The sequence below is a fragment of the Pogoniulus pusillus genome, chromosome 15, assembly GCF_015220805.1.
Source record: "Pogoniulus pusillus isolate bPogPus1 chromosome 15, bPogPus1.pri, whole genome shotgun sequence".
Classification (NCBI taxonomy): domain Eukaryota; kingdom Metazoa; phylum Chordata; class Aves; order Piciformes; family Lybiidae; genus Pogoniulus; species Pogoniulus pusillus.
The window spans coordinates 1,892,737-1,909,640 of NC_087278.1; the positions used below are offsets into that span (position 1 = coordinate 1,892,737).

Here is a 16,904-nt window from a genome sequence, read left to right on the forward strand (position 1 = left end):
GAGATCCCTTCCAACCTAAACCATTCTGTGATCTGCAAGCATCAGGGAATCTCCTAGTAGCAGGTCACTGCTAAATGTTGTTTGATGCTGTTGCTCTCCACAGATAATCATTGTGCAGTTTGGTGGGAAGCCTTTTAGTTGCTCAGAGCTCTCCGTGGAGCAGTGGCTGTGGTCCATTTTCCTGGGCATGGGAACACTACTCTGGGGCCAGGTAAAGTTTGAACTTTTGATTTTGAAATGCCATTATTATTATTATTAATAATATTATTATTGTTATTTCATCTTAATTTTAAATGCCAACTACCCCCTTGCATTAAAATCCTTCACATGGAACATCCAAATTGCATCCATTGCTAATCCGTCCTTAAAAGCCATTCAGGTTGGTCTTGGAAGTGAACTATATGAATGCATAATCAGTTCTAATCACTCAGCAGTGATTTGCCCAGTCCTGTTCAATATCTTTATTGATGATCTGCACCAAGGGATTGAGTCCAGCATCAGAAAGTTTGCAGATGACACCAAGCTAGGAGCAGCTGTGGAGCTGTTGGAGGGTAGCAGAGCCCTGCAGAGGGACCTGGCCAGGCTGCATGGGTGGGCAGAGGACAATGGGGTGAGACTGAACAAGGCCAAGGGCAGGGTTCTGCACTTTGGCCACAACAACCCCAAGCAGCACTGCAGGCTGGGGCCAGAGTGGCTGAGAGCAGGCAGGCAGAGAGGGAGCTGGGGGTGCTGGCAGAGAGGAGCTGCAGAGGAGGCAGCAGTGCCCAGGTGGGCAGCAGAGCCAATGGCATCCTGGGCTGGCTCAGGAGCAGTGTGGGCAGCAGGACAAGGGAGGTTCTTGTGCCCCTGTGCTCAGCACCACTCAGGCCACCCCTGCAGTGCTGTGTCCAGTTCTGGGCTCCTCCATTGCAGAGAGATGCTGAGGTGCTGGAAGGTGTTTGGAGAAGGGCAGCAAGGCTGGGGAGGGGCCTGGAGCACAGCCCTGTGAGGAGAGGCTGAGGGAGCTGGGGGGGTGCAGCCTGCAGCAGAGGAGGCTCAGGGCAGAGCTGACTGCTGTCTGCAGCTGCCTGCAGGGAGGCTGTAGCCAGGTGGGGTTGGGCTCTGCTGCCAGGCACCCAGTGACAGAAGAAGGGGACAGAGCCTCAAGCTGTGCCAGGGCAGGTCTAGGCTGGATGTTAGGAGGAAGTTGTTGTCAGAGAGAGTGATTGGCATTGGAATGGGCTGCCCAGGGAGGTGGTGGAGTGGCTGTCCCTGGAGGTGTTGAAGCCAAGCCTGGCTGGGGCACTTAGTGCCATGGTCTGGTTGGTTGGGCAGGGCTGGGTGCTAGGTTGGGCTGGCTGAGCTTGGAGCTCTCTGGCAACCTGCTGCATTCTATGATTCTATGGATTTTGTTTTCCAGCTCAGCTCATTGTGTGCAGAGTTTTGTGTCAAGCCTCGAGCCTGGGCTGCCAATTCAGCTCCAAAAAGGAGAATCCTGACTCCTGTCTCTCCTTTCCCCCTCTTAGCTGATTTCCACCATCCCAACCAGCCGCCTGAAATTCCTGAAAGAAGCTGGGCATGGAACACAGAAGGAAGAGATTCCTGAGGAAGAGCTAGCAGAAGATGTAGAGGAGATTGATCATGCTGAGAGGGAGCTACGTCGTGGTCAGATCTTGTGGTTTAGGGGCCTAAACAGGATACAAACTCAGGTATGGTCTCGGAAAAGGTAGGACGCAGAGGGGGTTAGGAGGGCAGCCTCTCCCCCCTGCTCCAGTCTTTGGCTAAGGTGGAAGCACTCATGGTGTGGCTGTCAGAAGGGGATGATGATGATGATGTGGCTGTGGCATCTCTTCAGGGTCCTCTGCTTCTTCTTCAGCTCTAAATGCAACTTTGAACCCTCTGTTAAAAATAACAACCTACACCACCACCACCCAAACAACCCAACCAAACAATCCAACCAAACACCATCACCTAAACAACACCACCCAAACAATCCAACCAAACAACACCAACCAAACACCACCAACCAAACAACACCAACCAAACAACCCAACCAAACAATCCAACCAAACAACACCAACCAAACAATCCAACCAAACAACACCAACCAAACAATCCAACCAAACAACCCATCCAAACACCACCAACCAAACAATCCAACCAAACAACACCAACCAGACACCATCACCCAAACAACACCACCCAAACAATCCACCCAAACGCCACCAACCAGACACCACCAACCAGACACCATCACCCAAACAACCCAACCAAACAACCCCAACCAAACTACACTAACCAAGCAATCCAACCAAGCAATCCAACCAAACAACCCAACCAAGCAATCCAACCAAGCAATCCAACCAAACAACCCAACCAAACTACACTAACCAAGCAATCCAACCAAACAATCCAACCAAACAACACTAACCAAACACCATCAACCAAACAACCCAACCAAGCAACCCAACCAAAAACCCAACCAAACAGCACCAACCAAAAACCCAACCAAACTACACTAACCAAACAATCCAACCAAGCAATCCAACCAAACAACACCAACCAAACACCAGCCAAACAATCCAACCAAACAACACTAACCAAACACCATCAACCAAACACCATCAACCAAACAACCCAACTAAACAACCCAACCAAGCAACCCAACCAAGCAACCCAACCAAACAACACCAACCAAACACTGCCAACCAAACAACCCCAACCAAGCAACCCAACCAAACAACCTAACCAAACAACCCAACATAGCAACCCAACCAAACACCACCAGCCAAACAACCCAACCAAAGAACCCAACCAAACACCACCAACCAAAAACCCAACCAAACAACACCAATCAAAGAGCCCAACCAAGCAACCCACCCAAAAACCCAATCAAACAACCCAACCAAGCAACCCAACCAAACAACCCCAATCAAACAGCCTAACCAAACGACCCAACCAAACAACACCAATCAAAGAGCCCAACCAAGCAACCCACCCAAAAACCCAATCAAACAACCCAACCAAGCAACCCAACCAAACAACCCCAATCAAACAGCCTAACCAAACGACCCAACCAAACAACACCAATCAAAGAGCCCAACCAAGCAACCCAACCAAAAACCCAATCAAACAACCCAACCAAGCAATCCAGCCAAACACCACCACCCAAACACCACCAACCAACCAAACATCACCAACCAACCAACCCAACCCACCCAACCCCAGCCCCAGAGAAGTGCCTTTTGCCTTCGGGTCGCGTTCCCTTTGCTCTGTGTGTGCTGTAGAGGGGATGGCTTCCTTTTCTCTTGTTCTCTCTTCTCTGTGCTGAGCAAGCTGTCACCATCTCTCGATTCCTTGCAGATGGATGTAGTGAATGCTTTCCAGAGTGGAAGTACCATTCAGGGGGCTCTAAGGCGACAACCCTCCATCGCCAGCCAGCACCATGATGTAACAAATATTTCTACCCCTACACATGTAGTGTTTTCCTCTACTACTGCTTCTACTACTGTGGGGTGTGAGTGTGTGTTCCTAAAGTGCATGACAATTAACATTTCCTAATTTCACCTTACCTAACGTTTTCTCTCATGTTTTTTTCTCTCCTTAGTTTGTTTTGTTTTTTTTTTTCTGTTGGAGTTAAGGCTTTTGTAGAGAGCTCTGTCCACAAAGTGGAGTCCTCAAGGCTTTGGGGTTTGTGATTTGAGTTTTAGAGGGCTAAGAACAGGTGGAACCAAAAACCAAACCAACCCAACCTCAATCAAATCAAATCAGGCTTTTCTTCAATGTGGAAAGCTGGGAGCCTGCACATCCTCTGCCTTCATCCCTGGGTGTCCAGAGGGGTGTTGGAAGGATTAAAGAGGGAAGAAACTGGTGTAAATTTTCGAGTATATGCCTCCAGAGGGTGCCTTAGCACTGACTGAAGGAGGGCTCTGAGCCTGCAGCCCAGGCTGGCAGCGCTGCACCCAGGGCCTTGGAGGACCTTGGGAGGTACCAAAGGAAATGCCTGCGGTGCTTAAGGGCAAGGTGAAGGTGTTGGAAAGCCTTGGTGAGGTGCTCAAGGGGAAACCTAAGGTGCACAAGGACCTTGTTAAGGTGCTCAAGGGGAAACTTAAGGTGCACAAGGACCTTGTTAAGGTGCTCAAGGGGAAACTTAAGGTGCACAAGGACCTTGTTAAGGTGCTCAGGGGGAAACCTAAGGTGCACAAGGACCTTGTTTAGGTGCTCAAGGGGAAACCTAAGGTGCACAAGAACCTTGTTAAGGTGCTCAAGGAGAAACCTAAGGTGCTCAAGTGGAAACCTAAGGTGCACAAGGACCTTGTTAAGGTGCTCAAGGGGAAACCTAAGGTGCTCAAGTGGAAACTTAAGGTGCACAAGGACCTTGTTCAGGTGCTCAAGGGGAAACCTAAGGTACTCAAGTGGAAACTTAAGGTGCACAAGGACCTTTTTAAGGTGCTCAAGGGGAAACCTAAGGTGCACAAGGACCTTGTTATGGTGCTCAAGGGGAAACTTAAGGTGCACAAGGACCTTGTTAAGGTGCTCAAGGAGAAACCTAAGGTGCACAAGGACCTTGTTAAGGTGCTCAAGTGGAAACTTAAGGTGCACAAGGACCTTGTTAAGGTGCTCAAGGGGAAACTTAAGGTGCACAAGGACCTTGTTAAGGTGCTCAAGGGGAAACTTAAGGTGCACAAGGACCTTGTTAAGGTGCTCAAGGAGAAACCTAAGGTGCACAAGGACCTTGTTAAGGTGCCCCAAGGGCAAATTTAAGGTGTTCAAGGACATTTCTAAGGTGCTCAATGCAAAATTTAAGGTGCCCAAGGACAATTTTAAGGTGCTCAAGGGGAAATTTAAGGATATTTTTAAGGCATTTCAGGAAATTCAAGGATATTTTAAGGTATTTCAGGACATTTTAAGGTGTTGAAGGAAATTTAAGGATATTTTTAAGGTGTTTCAGGGAAATTTAAGGATATTTTTAAGGCATTTCAGGAAATTTTCAGGCATTTGAGGAAATTTAAGGATATTTTTAAGGCATTTCAGGAAATTTTCAAGTATTTGAGGAAATTTAAAGATATTTTTAAGGTGCCTCAGGGAAATTTAAGGTATTTGAGGAAATTTAAGGTTATTTTTAAGGTGCCTCAGGGAAATTTAAGGATATTTTAAAGGTATTTCAGGACATTTTAAGGTGTTGAAGGAAATGTAAGGATATTTTTAAGGTGCCTCAGGGAAATTTAAGGATATTTTTAAGGTATTTCAGGACATTTTAAGGTGTTGAAGGAAAAATGTAAGGATATTTTTAAGGTGTTTCAGGGAAATTTAAGGATATTTTAAAGTATTTCAGGAAATTTTCAGGCATTTGAGAAAATTTAAGGATATTTTGAAGGTGTTTCAGGAACTGTTAAGGCATTTAAGGTATTTAAGCTGATGGGAAAATCAGCAGCATGTTAAAAGACTTCAATGTAGTTAGCTCATGGAGCATGAAATGCATTTTCTTTGTAGCTTGTAAGCAACTTCTGAGCCTCTGATTGTCTTGGAGCCTTCATTTTCCCCCTGAATAACACAACTTTCTCCACATCAGGATTCAGGTAGAGAAAACCAAGCTTGTAAAATGCAGACCAGTCAGAAGAAAGTAATTAGCTGATATAAAAAGTACCAAAAGATATGGGAAGGGAGGGGGAGAAGGTTTTTAAGCACTGGATGGTGACTTTTGCATTCCAATCTGAAGGGTTCTTTCCTTTCTAGGTTCCTTCTGGCAGCAGTTCATAAGCCAGCAGTGGCAAAGTAAAGTTGTTTGCCTCACCTTAATTCTGCCCTCTTCATATTGTGGCATTTCAGTTTTCAGCCTTCCTCTCTGTTAGAGGTCTTCAGAGGTTTAATTGCTCCTGTCTTGGAGGCTTAAAACTCTGGAGCCTGAAGATGCCTTGAGAGTTGTAGGTGAATATTGGTAGCTGCTCTCTGTGGTTTGGAGGAGTTTTCCACCTGAGTTATATATTTGATGTGTTTAACTTCCTAGAGCTTGGTTAAGTCTTGATATTATCTTATATATATCTACCTATAAATATTATAACTCCTAGAGGGCTTCTTTTCCTCCTCTGCTTTTTAAACTTTCCAGCTTACCCAGATGGATGAAGAACCTTAATTTCAGGAGTGCTCTTAAATGCAATCTGCCCTACTGCACTTTGGAAGAGTTTTGGGGGGGGAGGGAGATGTCTTTTGTTTGCCTGCTTTGGAAGCTGGGCTGGGTTTGGGTTTAGGTGACTTAGGCTTTGCTTATTTTGGGGGGCTTTGGTTGTTGTTTTGGGGAGATTTGCTTGTTTGGGGAGCTTTGATTATTTTTGGAGGGGGGGTTATTATTTTGGAGGCTTTGGTTATTATTTTGGGGGCTTACCTTATTTTGGGGGCTTTGGTTAATTATTTTGGAGGCTTTAGTTACTATTTTGGAGGCTTTGGTTATTATTTTGGGGGGCTTTGGTTATTTTGGAGACATTGGTTATTATTTTGGAGGCTTTGGTTATTATTTTGGGGGCTTAGCTTATTTTGGGAGCTTTGGTTATTTTGGAGGCTTTGGTTATTATTTTGAGGGCTTTGGTTATTTTGGGGGACTTTAGTTATTATTTTGGAGGGCTTAGCTTATTTTGGGGGCTTAGGTTATTTTGGGGGATGTTGCTTTTTTTGGGGCCTTGGTTATATTTTTGGGGGGCTTTGGTTGTTCATTTTGGCTTTGCTTAGTTTTGGGGGTTTGGTTATTTTTGGGGGGGACTTGATTATTTTTTGGGGGATTTGGTTATCTTTTGAGGCATTGGTTATTTTGGGGGGGTGGTTATTTTTGGGGGGACTTTGGTTATTTTGAGGTTATTTTGGGGCTCTTTGGTTATTTTGGGGGGGATTGGTTATTTTTGGGGGGGCTTTGGTTATTTTGAGGTTATTTTGGGGCTCTTTGGTTATTTTGTGGGCTTTGGTTATTTTGGTGGTGGTGGACTTTGGTGGCTTTGGTTTTCCCAGAGCTTGTTTCAGTTGATTTTGGCCTGGCCAGAATTCCTCTTTCACCTTGTACAAAGGTTTACCCTCCTCTACTTGTTCACCATTGGCAAGGAAAGCATCTCCCTGCTTCACAGTGGTACTGAGAAGCTCAGCTCTCAAATTCTCCTGCCTCAAGGCCATGAAATGAGCCCTAGATTGGACAGCTTGGCCAGTAAGGGTGGCCAGGATTGCACCACCTCGTTAAGATGCTAATTAGTAACCTGTATCCCTGTCTACACTCAAGAGCATTAATTAGACATTCAGAATTCTCTAGAGGGCAACTTCATGCCAGGCTGCCACTTGAGCAGAATCTAATGGGTGCTGCTGCATCTCATTGCATCTAATGAGCAGTGGAGATGTGGAGCTGCAACAACAGAGGATGAGTTTTTTGGCCCTCACTGAGTGGTCTACCAGTAGGGTATCTTCTGCTCCACCTTCCAGAACAACCTCAGCTAGAATGGTAGAGGTTGGGAGTGACCTCCAGAGATCATCCAGTCCCAACCCCCTCTGCCAAAGCAGGCCCAGATAGGCTTTGAAAGTCTCCAGAGGAGACTCCACAACCTGCCCCAGGGCTCCAGCACCCTCAAACCAAAGTTCTTCCTCATGTTGAGGTGGAACTTCCTGGCTTCCAGCTTGTGTCCATTGCCCCTTGTCCTGTCACAGGACACCACTGAAAGGACACCAAAGAACTGTCCCCTTCTTGACCCCCACCCTTCAGAATCTTCTAAACACCAACAAGATCCCCTCTCAGTCTTCTCCTTGGCAGACTAACCAGCCCCAGGGCTCTCAGCCTTTCCTCATCAGACATGTTCCAGTCCCTCCATCATCCTCATAGCCCTCTGAGGGCTCTATTAATTTATTAATGGTTTAATCAAGGTGCAACTTTGATCTAGTTGGAGCTGTCCCTGCTGACTGCAGGAGACAACCTTTGAAGGACCCTTCCAACCTGATGCATTCAGGGATTGTCTCTCGGGCAGCAGAGGCATTCTGTTTGCTCTCAGAGCTGTTTGGTGGAGGAGGGTTGAGCTGCTGCTGGCAAGTTGGGCTGCAGCTCTTTAAGCAGCCATCTGGGCCAGGAGGATTTGGAGTGCTTCCTGCATTCCTTGCTATTCTGGTCCTAATATGAGGAAGGGCTGATGACAGTGGGAACCACACATAACAAACTGTCTCCTGTGCTCCTCACACCATTTATTTGTAAGTTAGTCTCCTCTAATCACCCTGAGTAGTTAAAGCCTTCAAAGGATTTGGATTTGCCCCCCTTTTTCAGTAGAACCTCAGTGCTGATGGTCTGATTTCTGCCTTCATGGCTGGGCTCTTGGGGGACCCTGGGTTCACCGCAGTGCCTGCAGCACTTCAGTGTGCCGTGGCTGTGCTTACATTGCTGGGATAACTAACAGCTGGCCTGGTAAGCCCCAAGGAGTTCTCCATCGCTGCTGATGTGCTGATTTTTTGCCCAACCCTCCCTCCTCCCTCTCCTCTGCAAGCAATGAAGGGCCAGTCCCACCAGGCAGTCATGTTTCACAGTGGCACAGCACCATGCAACATGCCAGAGAATGGCGCCGCAAACTTGCAGCCTGGCGTTGGCAGCGCTGGCTGCCAAAGTCAGTCCCTGCAGCTTGCTGGACTTGCTTAAACCTCATGAACATGCCAGCTCCTGAACAGCCTGCTCGAGTTCCTCATGCCATAGAATCATGGAGTCGTTGTGTGGGAAGAGGGCATCCAGTCCAACCGCTCTGCCCCTGCCAGGCTGGTGCTAAGCCCTGGCCCTCGGCACCGCAGCTCTCTGCCTTGCAGACACTCCAGGGATGGGGATTCAGCTACCTCCCTGGGGAGGCCTGTTCCAGTCTTTCACAGTCATTTCAGTGGTTTCTTTAGGTCCAACCTAAACCTCCCCTGCTGCAACTTGAGCTCTTGCATCCCTCGCCTTTCCCCAAGCTCGTTTTGGAGAGTAAGGAGGTCTCCTCTCAGTCTCCTTTCTTCCAGCCTAAAAGAGTTTCTTCAGCTGCTCCTCAGAAGAGCTCTTCTCCAGACTCTGTCATGAAGAGTAAAGTAGTAGCTGTTGTAAATCTTTGCCTTCTCAGGCACAGGCAGACTATTTCCTCCTCCTACCTTTACTGGTACTTCTGCCCTCCCTCCCTGTGTGCATCCCTTCTCCCCAGTGGTTTCCACAGTTAATGAGCCTTGAGCATAAAAACAGAGACATGACAGCTTTGGAGTCCAGTTCATAGAATGGGTTGGAAGAGACCTTAAAGATCATCCAGTTCCAACCCCCCTGCCGTGGGCAGGGACACCTCTCACTGGACCAAGTTGCTCAAGGCCTTGTCCAGCCTAGGCTTGAGCACCTCCCTGTTCTGCCTCCTCTGAAGGGGGTAGAGGTGAAGCAGCAGTGCTCCTTCTGGAGGTCAAAGAGCACAGCCAGCAGCTAAAACTTCAGCAGGTGCAGTGTTTGCTCTTGATAACAGATCTGATAATGCACTGCTTTGGGTTTACACTTGGCTGGTTTGAAGTCTCTGCTCCTGACCAGCTTCACCCCTTTATCTGGAGTACTTTTACTCTCGAGAAGCTCTGCAGAAGAATTAATCCTGAGCCATTTCTCAGCTTGAAACAGGTCATCTTTGCCTTAGGAGAACTTTCTTTGCTGCAAGAGTGGTCAGGGATTGGAACAGGCTGCCCAGGGAGGTGGTGAAAAATTTCTTCGCTGCAGGTGTGGTTAGGGGTTGGAACAGGCTGCCCAAGGAGGTGGTGGAGTCCCCATCCCTGGAGGTGCTCAAGAAACCTGTGGCCATGGCACTTGGGGACGTGGTTTGATGGCCACAGTGGTGTTAGGTTGGCAGTTGGACTCAATCTCAAGAGGGCTTTTCCAACCCAAACAATTCTGTGATTCTATGCCAGCTTCATTCCTTCATCTGGAGTAGTTTTACTACCAAGAAGCTCTACAGAAGAGCAAGCCATGACCTATTTCTCATCTTGAAACAAGTCATCTTGGATGTGCTAAAATAATAAAGATCTCTAGGCTGGACTTGCTGCTCGTAACATTAAGTTCTTGTTTACTACTACAGAGTTGCTCTGCTGCTTACTATCCAACATAGGAGCTTTGGAATTGAAACTGCTTAGCTGGAGACTTGAATAGAGATGCTGAGAATTGAGCAGGGAGCTAAACAGAAGGGGAAAACCATCTCAGCAATAGTGTGGGACAGAAGCAGAGAGAGCAGCAGGACAAGGGATGGGATTCTGCCTCTCTGCTCTTTTGAGGACCCACCTGGAGTACTGCGTCCAGTTCTGGGACCCCCAACACAAGAAGGATATGGAACTTGTTGGAGAGGGTACAGAGGAGGCCATAAAGAAGATCAGAGGGCTGGAGAACCTCTGCTGTTTGGATAGGCTGGGAGAGTTGGGGCTGTTCAGCTTGGAGAGGAGAAGGCTTTGGGGTGGGAGGGCTTAGAGTAGCCTTCCAGTACCTGAAGGGGGCTACAAGACAGCTGGGGAAGAACTTTTTACAAGGGCTTGGAGAAATAGGATGAAAGGGAATGGATTGAAGCTGGAAGAGGGGAGATTGAGACTGAAGATGAGGAAGAAGTTCTTTGCAGTGAGGGTGGTGAGACACTGGCACAGGTTGGGGGTGGTGAGACACTGGCATAGTTTGGGGGTGGTGAGACACTGGCACAGGTTTCCCAGGGAGGTTGCGGAGCACAGAAGCACCAAATGTGATCAAAGATCACATTTGGTGCTTCTGTGCTCCGCAACCTCCCTGGAGGTGCTCAAGGCCAGGTTGGATGAGACCTTTGAGCAACTCGGGCTGGTGGGAGGTGTCCCTGCTTATGGCAGGGAGGTTGGAACTGGCTGATCTTTAAGGTCCCTTCCAACCCAAACCATTCTGTGAGTCTAGGAAGGGGGTCACTGGAGCAAAAAGTGGCTGGCCCTGCCTTGACCTCATTTGTTTAGCAGCTGAAGAAAGAGTCTTGAATGGCTCCTGTTGGTCGTGGGAGGAGATGGGGGAAGTGGCTTCATTAGTCAAGCTCCAACTGGGGAAAGCTCAGATTCAAGTCAACAACTTGCAAACTGCAGCTGTGCTTTTATCTGCTGGGAAATGTTTCTTCATTCTCTTAACTTAGCTTTCTGGGTGGAAAAGGGGAAGGCAAAAAGGAAATGAGGTTAGGAAGGACTTGCTTAAAACACTCAGCCTGGGAATTTTTGTCCCTGAATTCAGTGTCAGTTGAAGACTCAAGCAAAGGTCGATCTTCTGCTTGTCGTATCCTTTGTGCTACTTGAGCAGTGTCTGTTCCAAGCTGTAGGTGCTGAAGGAAACAAGAGCTGGGTTGGTTTCCTAAGGTTGAGTTTCCAAAGCCATGTTGAGTAAGGAGCTTTCCCTGCTGTGGTGACTGGGTATATACTCGAACATTTACAGCTGTCCCAGGGGTATCCTCCTTTTCCTTTTGCATGACTCGCAACCTTCGGTCATCGTGACATTGGCTTACACTTGCTTGGCTTTTCCATGGTCAGTTGGCATCTCAGTTCCTAGCATGAGAATCCAGTAATCCTCTACTGATCTTTCAGCCTCTTCCCCCAGACACTGTGTCCCCCTTCTCCCCAGCTACCCAACCAAACGCTCCTCCAGGTTGATTTCACTCAACAACCCTCGGCCTCCCTTCATAGCCCACCTCGAGCCAGACCAATTCTTAGCGCCACGCCTGAACTTTGAGGCCCTTCTTGCAGCTCCCCCGGCGGCACTTTGGGTTTAATTCCTCCTCCCGTGTGTAGCCTTTTGGCAGCGCTCTACTGAAACGCTTCTCATCTCTTACAGTCGGTTGCAAGCTCCACCGCATCACATCCAACCTCGACCTCACTCATGTCTGTAGCTGTTTGTGGATTCAAACCCATCCGAACCATGCCCCTTCCCCCCTCTCCCCCTCACCCCCCGACCTCGCTTCCACCTCCAGCCTTCTCACCGCCCCTCTGTGTTTCTCTCTTTGTCTCTCTCTCTCTCTGTTGTGCGTCTCCTCCTCGGGCCTGGCAGATCCGAGTGGTGAATGCGTTTCGTAGCTCCCTGTACGAGGGGCTGGAGAAACCCGAGACGCGGAGCTCCATCCACAACTTCATGACCCACCCCGAGTTTAGAATAGAAGACTCCGAGCCTCACATCCCCCTGATCGACGACACCGACGCGGAGGACGACGCTCCCACCAAGCGCAACTCCAGCCCCCCACCGCCTTCCCCCAACAGGAACAACAACGCCGTCGACCGCGGAATCCACCTTAAGACAGGCCTGGCGAACAAGTCTGCTACCTCTTCATCCCCAGGGAGCCCTCTACATAGTTTGGAAACGTCCCTCTGATGGCAAGAAGCTGAATTGTCTCTCGGAAAGCAAAAGCAAAAGGCCACTCTTAAGCTTGCACCGTCAAGAATAAACACCGAGTTGGGTCTCTTCGCGTTGTTGGTGTTGTGGTGATTGAGTGAGGATGAGGATGGACGAGACGAGAGCATTTTCTTGTCTTTGGACTTCGAGCAGAAGACAAAACAACAACAAAAAAAAACAAAACACAAAGCAACACTTCAACACTTGTACGAATGTAGATTTATTTTTTTAACAAAAGAAAAAGACAAAAATAAAACTTTAACCAAAAAAAACAAAACAAAACAAAAACAAACAAACAAACAAAAAAAAAAGCTTTTCTGCCAGACTTTGGAGGGTTTGCTTTTTCTTGGGGGTGGGAGTGAAATAATGGAACTCTTGGAGAGAAAGAAAGAGAAAAGAAAAGAGATGAATAAAAAACAAACAAAAACACCAAACCAAACACACACAAAGTTCTGTCTGAACACTTGGGAGTCATTAAAGCGAGCTGAGCATCGTCTGCTGTGTACTTGAGAGGTGGTCCTGGAGGAGATGTGTGGTTTAGCAGAGCTCTAGAGAGCCTTTTTCCCTTTGGCCTTTGGCTGATAACAAGAAGAGAGCCCTGGAATGGTCGACTCGCTGACTTCTTAATTTCTGCTGTTGGCTGTTAATAATTTGGGATTATTTATGTTTATAAATGAGAACAGAGATCTGTTTACAAAAGGTTTGTAGATACTTTTTTTTTTGTTGGCTGGTTGGGGGTTTTATTTTTCCTTCCTTTTTGTTTGGGGCGGGGCAGGGGGGGGGGGAGGAGGGTGTGGGATTCCTGTTCATAGAAGCTTCCTTCTAAATGATGCAGTCAGGAGTGGGATTCCTGCTCATAGAAGCTTCCTTCTAAACGATGCAGTCAGGAGTGGGATTCCTGCTCATAGAAGCTTCTAAATGGTGCAGTCAGGAGTGGGATTCCTGTTCCTATAAGCTTCTGAATGATGCAGGAATGAGTGGGATTCCTGCTCATAGAAGCTTCCTTCTAAATGATGCTGAGAGGAGTGGGAATCCTGCTCATAGAAGCTTCCTTCTAAATGATGCAGTCAGGAGTGGGATTCCTGTTCCTATAAGCTTCCTTCTAAATGATGCAGTCAGGAGTGGGATTCCTGCTCATAGAAGCTTCCTTCTAAATGATGCTGAGAGGAGTGGGAATCCTGCTCATAGAAGCTTTTAAATGATGCAGGGAGGAGCGAGATTGCTGCTCACAGAAGCTTCTAAATGATGCAGTCAGGAGTGGGATTCCTGTTCATATAGAAGCCTCCTTCTAAATGATGCTGAGAGGAGTGGGATTCCAGTTCCTAGAAGCTTCTGAATGATGCAGTCAGGAGTGGGATTCCTGTTCCTAGAAGCTTCTGAATGGTGCAGTCAGGAGTGGGATTCCTGTTCATATAGAGGCCTCCTTCTAAATGATGCTGAGAGGAGTGGGATTCCTGTTCCTAGAAGCTTCTGAATGATGCAGTCAGGAGTGGGATTCCTGTTCCTAGAAGCTTCCTTCTAAATGATGCAGGAATGAGTGAGATTCCTGCTCATAGAAGCTTCCTTCTAAATGATGCTGAGAGGACTGGGATTCCTGTTCCTAGAAGCTTCTGGATGATGCAGGAAGGAGTGGGATTCCTACTCATAGATGCTTCTAAATGATGCTGAGAGGAGTGGGATTCCTGTTCCTAGAAGCTTCTGGATGATGCAGGAAGGAGTGGGATTCCTGCTCATAGAAGCTTCCTATTAAATGATGCAGAGTGGAGTGGGATTCCTGTTCATAGAAGCATCTAAATGATAGAAATGGGATTTATGTTCCTAGAAGCTTCTGAATGATGCAGGGGGGAGTGGGATTGCTGCTCACAGAAGCTTCTGAATGATGCAGGGAGGAGTGGGATTGCTGCTCACAGAAGCTTCTGAATGATGCAGGGAGGAGTGGGATTGCTGCTCACAGAAGCTTCTGAATGATGCAGGGAGGAGTGGGATTGCTGCTCACAGAAGCTTCTGAATGATGCAGGGAGGAGTGGGATTGCTGCTCACAGAAGCTTCTAAATGATGCAGGGGGCAGTGGGATTGCTGCTCACAGAAGCTTCCTTCTAAATGATGCAGAGATGAAAAAATAAACTAAAATTAATTTTAAAATTAAGACTAACAAGTGGGGAGGGGAAAAAAAAACCCCAACATTAAAAGTAGACCTTCAAATACTGCTGTATTTTCAGGGAGAAAACAAAAAGGGAGGGGAAGGGGAGGGGAAGGGGTTTCTATTGAGCCTGCTACATTGGTTTGGTTGGTTGTTTTTTTTCTTTGCTGCCTGCAAGTTTTACCTTGTTAAATACTGTAGATAAAAAAAAAATAAGGAAAAAAAATTGCTAATAACTCATAGCCAAATAGCTCAGACACAACTGCTTTGTATAAAAAAAAACAAAACCAAACATGACAAAAAAAAAAAAAGCCCTAAACACACACAAAAAAAAACCAACAACACAAAAAAACCACAACCAAACATGAAGAAAAAAAACCCAGAGATGAAAAAAAACCAAACACCAACAAACCAAACCCAGAACCCAACCCAAAACCTGGCAGTGGTTTCTTTCCTCATCAAGTAATCAATCATGGCCTCTTTGAGTCCTTCCTTCCTTCCCTCTTTGAGTCCTTCCTTCCCTCTTTTGAGTCCTTCCTTCCTTCCCTCTTTTGAGTCCTTCCTTCCTTCCCTCTTTTGAGTCCTTCCTTCCTTCCCTCTTTTGAGTCCTTCCTTCATGAGCATTTGCTGCTTCGAATGGGTTTTTATGTTGGAACAAAAGTTGGGGGAGGTTTTAATTTTGGGCAAACTTTGCAGAATGGAATTTTATGGATGTTTATTATTATTAATTACAATTAATTTGGGGGGTTTCCTTCAGTGTTTCTTCCTGTTGGAGGTTAATTATGATTAATTTGGGGGTTTCCTTCCTGTTCAGAGCTGGGTTAGGATCGTTTTTAACGCAGGGCATCAGTGGAACTTGCTTGAAGTATTTTCCTGTTCTCTTGGGCAAAAAAAAACCCCAAACCCAAACATAAAAAAGAAAACCCAAACACCAACAAACCAAACCCAGAACCCAACCCAAAACCTGGCAGTGGTTTGTTTCTTCATCAAGCAATCGATCATGGCCTCTTTGATGCCTTTCTTCCCTCTTTGATTCATTTCTTCATGAGCATTTGCTGCTTGTAATGGGTTTTTATTTTGGAACAAAAGTTGGGGCGAGCTTAATTTTGGACTAACTTTGCAGAATGGAATTTTATTGCTTTTTATTATGATTAATTTGGGGGTTTCCTTCAGTGTTCCTTCCTGTTGGGGGTTAATAATGATTAATTTGAGGGTTTCCTTCCTGTTCAGAGCTGGGTTAGGATCATTTTTAACGCAGGACATCAGCAGAACTTGCTTGAAATATTTTCCTGTTCTCTTGGGCAAAAAAAAGACTCCAAACTATAAAATAAAACACATAAAAAAAACCCAAACCCATTAAAAAAAAGGACAAACCCAAAAATCATAAGCAAAAAAAATAGACAAATAAAAGCCACAACAAAAAAAATAGACAAAAAACCACCAAAACCCACAACAAAAAAATAGACAAAAAAGGACAAAAAACCCAAACCCACAACTAAAAAAATAGACAAAAAACAGACAAAAAAAGGACAAACCAAAACCCACAACCAAAAAAATAGACAAAAAACCAAACCACAACAAAAAAAAATAAGCAAGGACAAAAAAAACCAAACCCACAAAAAAATAAGGACAAAAAATTGACAAAAAACAGACAAAAAAACCTCAAAACTCACAACCAACAAAAAAAGGACAATAAAACCCACAACAAAAAAAAATAGGCAGGAAAAAAAGCCACAACCAAAACAAATAGACAAAATAAAACACAACAAAAAAAAATAGACAGAAAAAAAACAATCAAGAAAAAATAGACAAAAAAAAGCCACAACACAAAAAAAAAGCAGGAAAAAACACACAAGCAAAACAAATAGACAAAAATAAAACACACAAAAAAAAAAAAAACCAAACACACAACCAAAAAATAGACCAGAAAAAACCCACCACAACCTAGAAAAATAGACAGGAAAAAAACACAACAAAAATAATAGACAGGAAAAAACACAATAAAAATACAGGAAATAAAACACAACCAAATAAATAGACATATAAAACCCCACCAAAAAAAATAGAGAGGAAAAAAAAAGCACAACCAAGAAAAATAGGGAAAAAAACCACCACAGCCAAGGAAAAGTAGACAGGAAAAAAACAAACACAACCAAGAAAAATAGACAGGAAAAAACACAATAAAAAAGACAGGAAATAAAACACAACCAAAAAAACAGACATATAAAACCCCACCAAAAAAATAGACAGGAAAAAAAAAGTACAACCAAGAAAAATAGACAGGAAAAAAACCACAACAAAAAAGACAGGAAAAAAAACACAACTAAAACAAATAGATAAAACCCACAACAACAACAAAAAAAAAAAAGACAAAACCCCCCCCAAAACAAATAGACAAAATAAAAACCACCCCAAAAC

General features: G+C 45.7%; 1 protein-coding gene across 6 annotated transcripts in view; it reads left to right on the forward strand.

Annotated features, from left to right (window-relative positions):
- Positions 1 to 16,690, forward strand: part of ATP2B1 (ATPase plasma membrane Ca2+ transporting 1) — an 88,293-nt gene extending 71,603 nt beyond the window's left edge. For 4 of the 6 annotated variants that reach the window (XM_064154924.1, XM_064154925.1, XM_064154922.1 and 1 more), the window contains exons 19-22: positions 104 to 211; positions 1,506 to 1,688; positions 3,343 to 3,429; positions 12,008 to 16,690. In XM_064154924.1, the coding sequence (XP_064010994.1) occupies positions 104 to 211; positions 1,506 to 1,688; positions 3,343 to 3,429; positions 12,008 to 12,325 (696 nt within the window). In that variant the 3' untranslated portion in view covers positions 12,326 to 16,690. Of the gene's footprint in view, positions 1 to 103; positions 212 to 1,505; positions 1,689 to 3,342; positions 3,497 to 12,007 lie in introns of all 6 variants that reach the window. The other 2 variants (XM_064154927.1, XM_064154926.1) reach the window with 2 other exon arrangements.
- Positions 16,691 to 16,904: the final 214 nt, after the last annotated feature.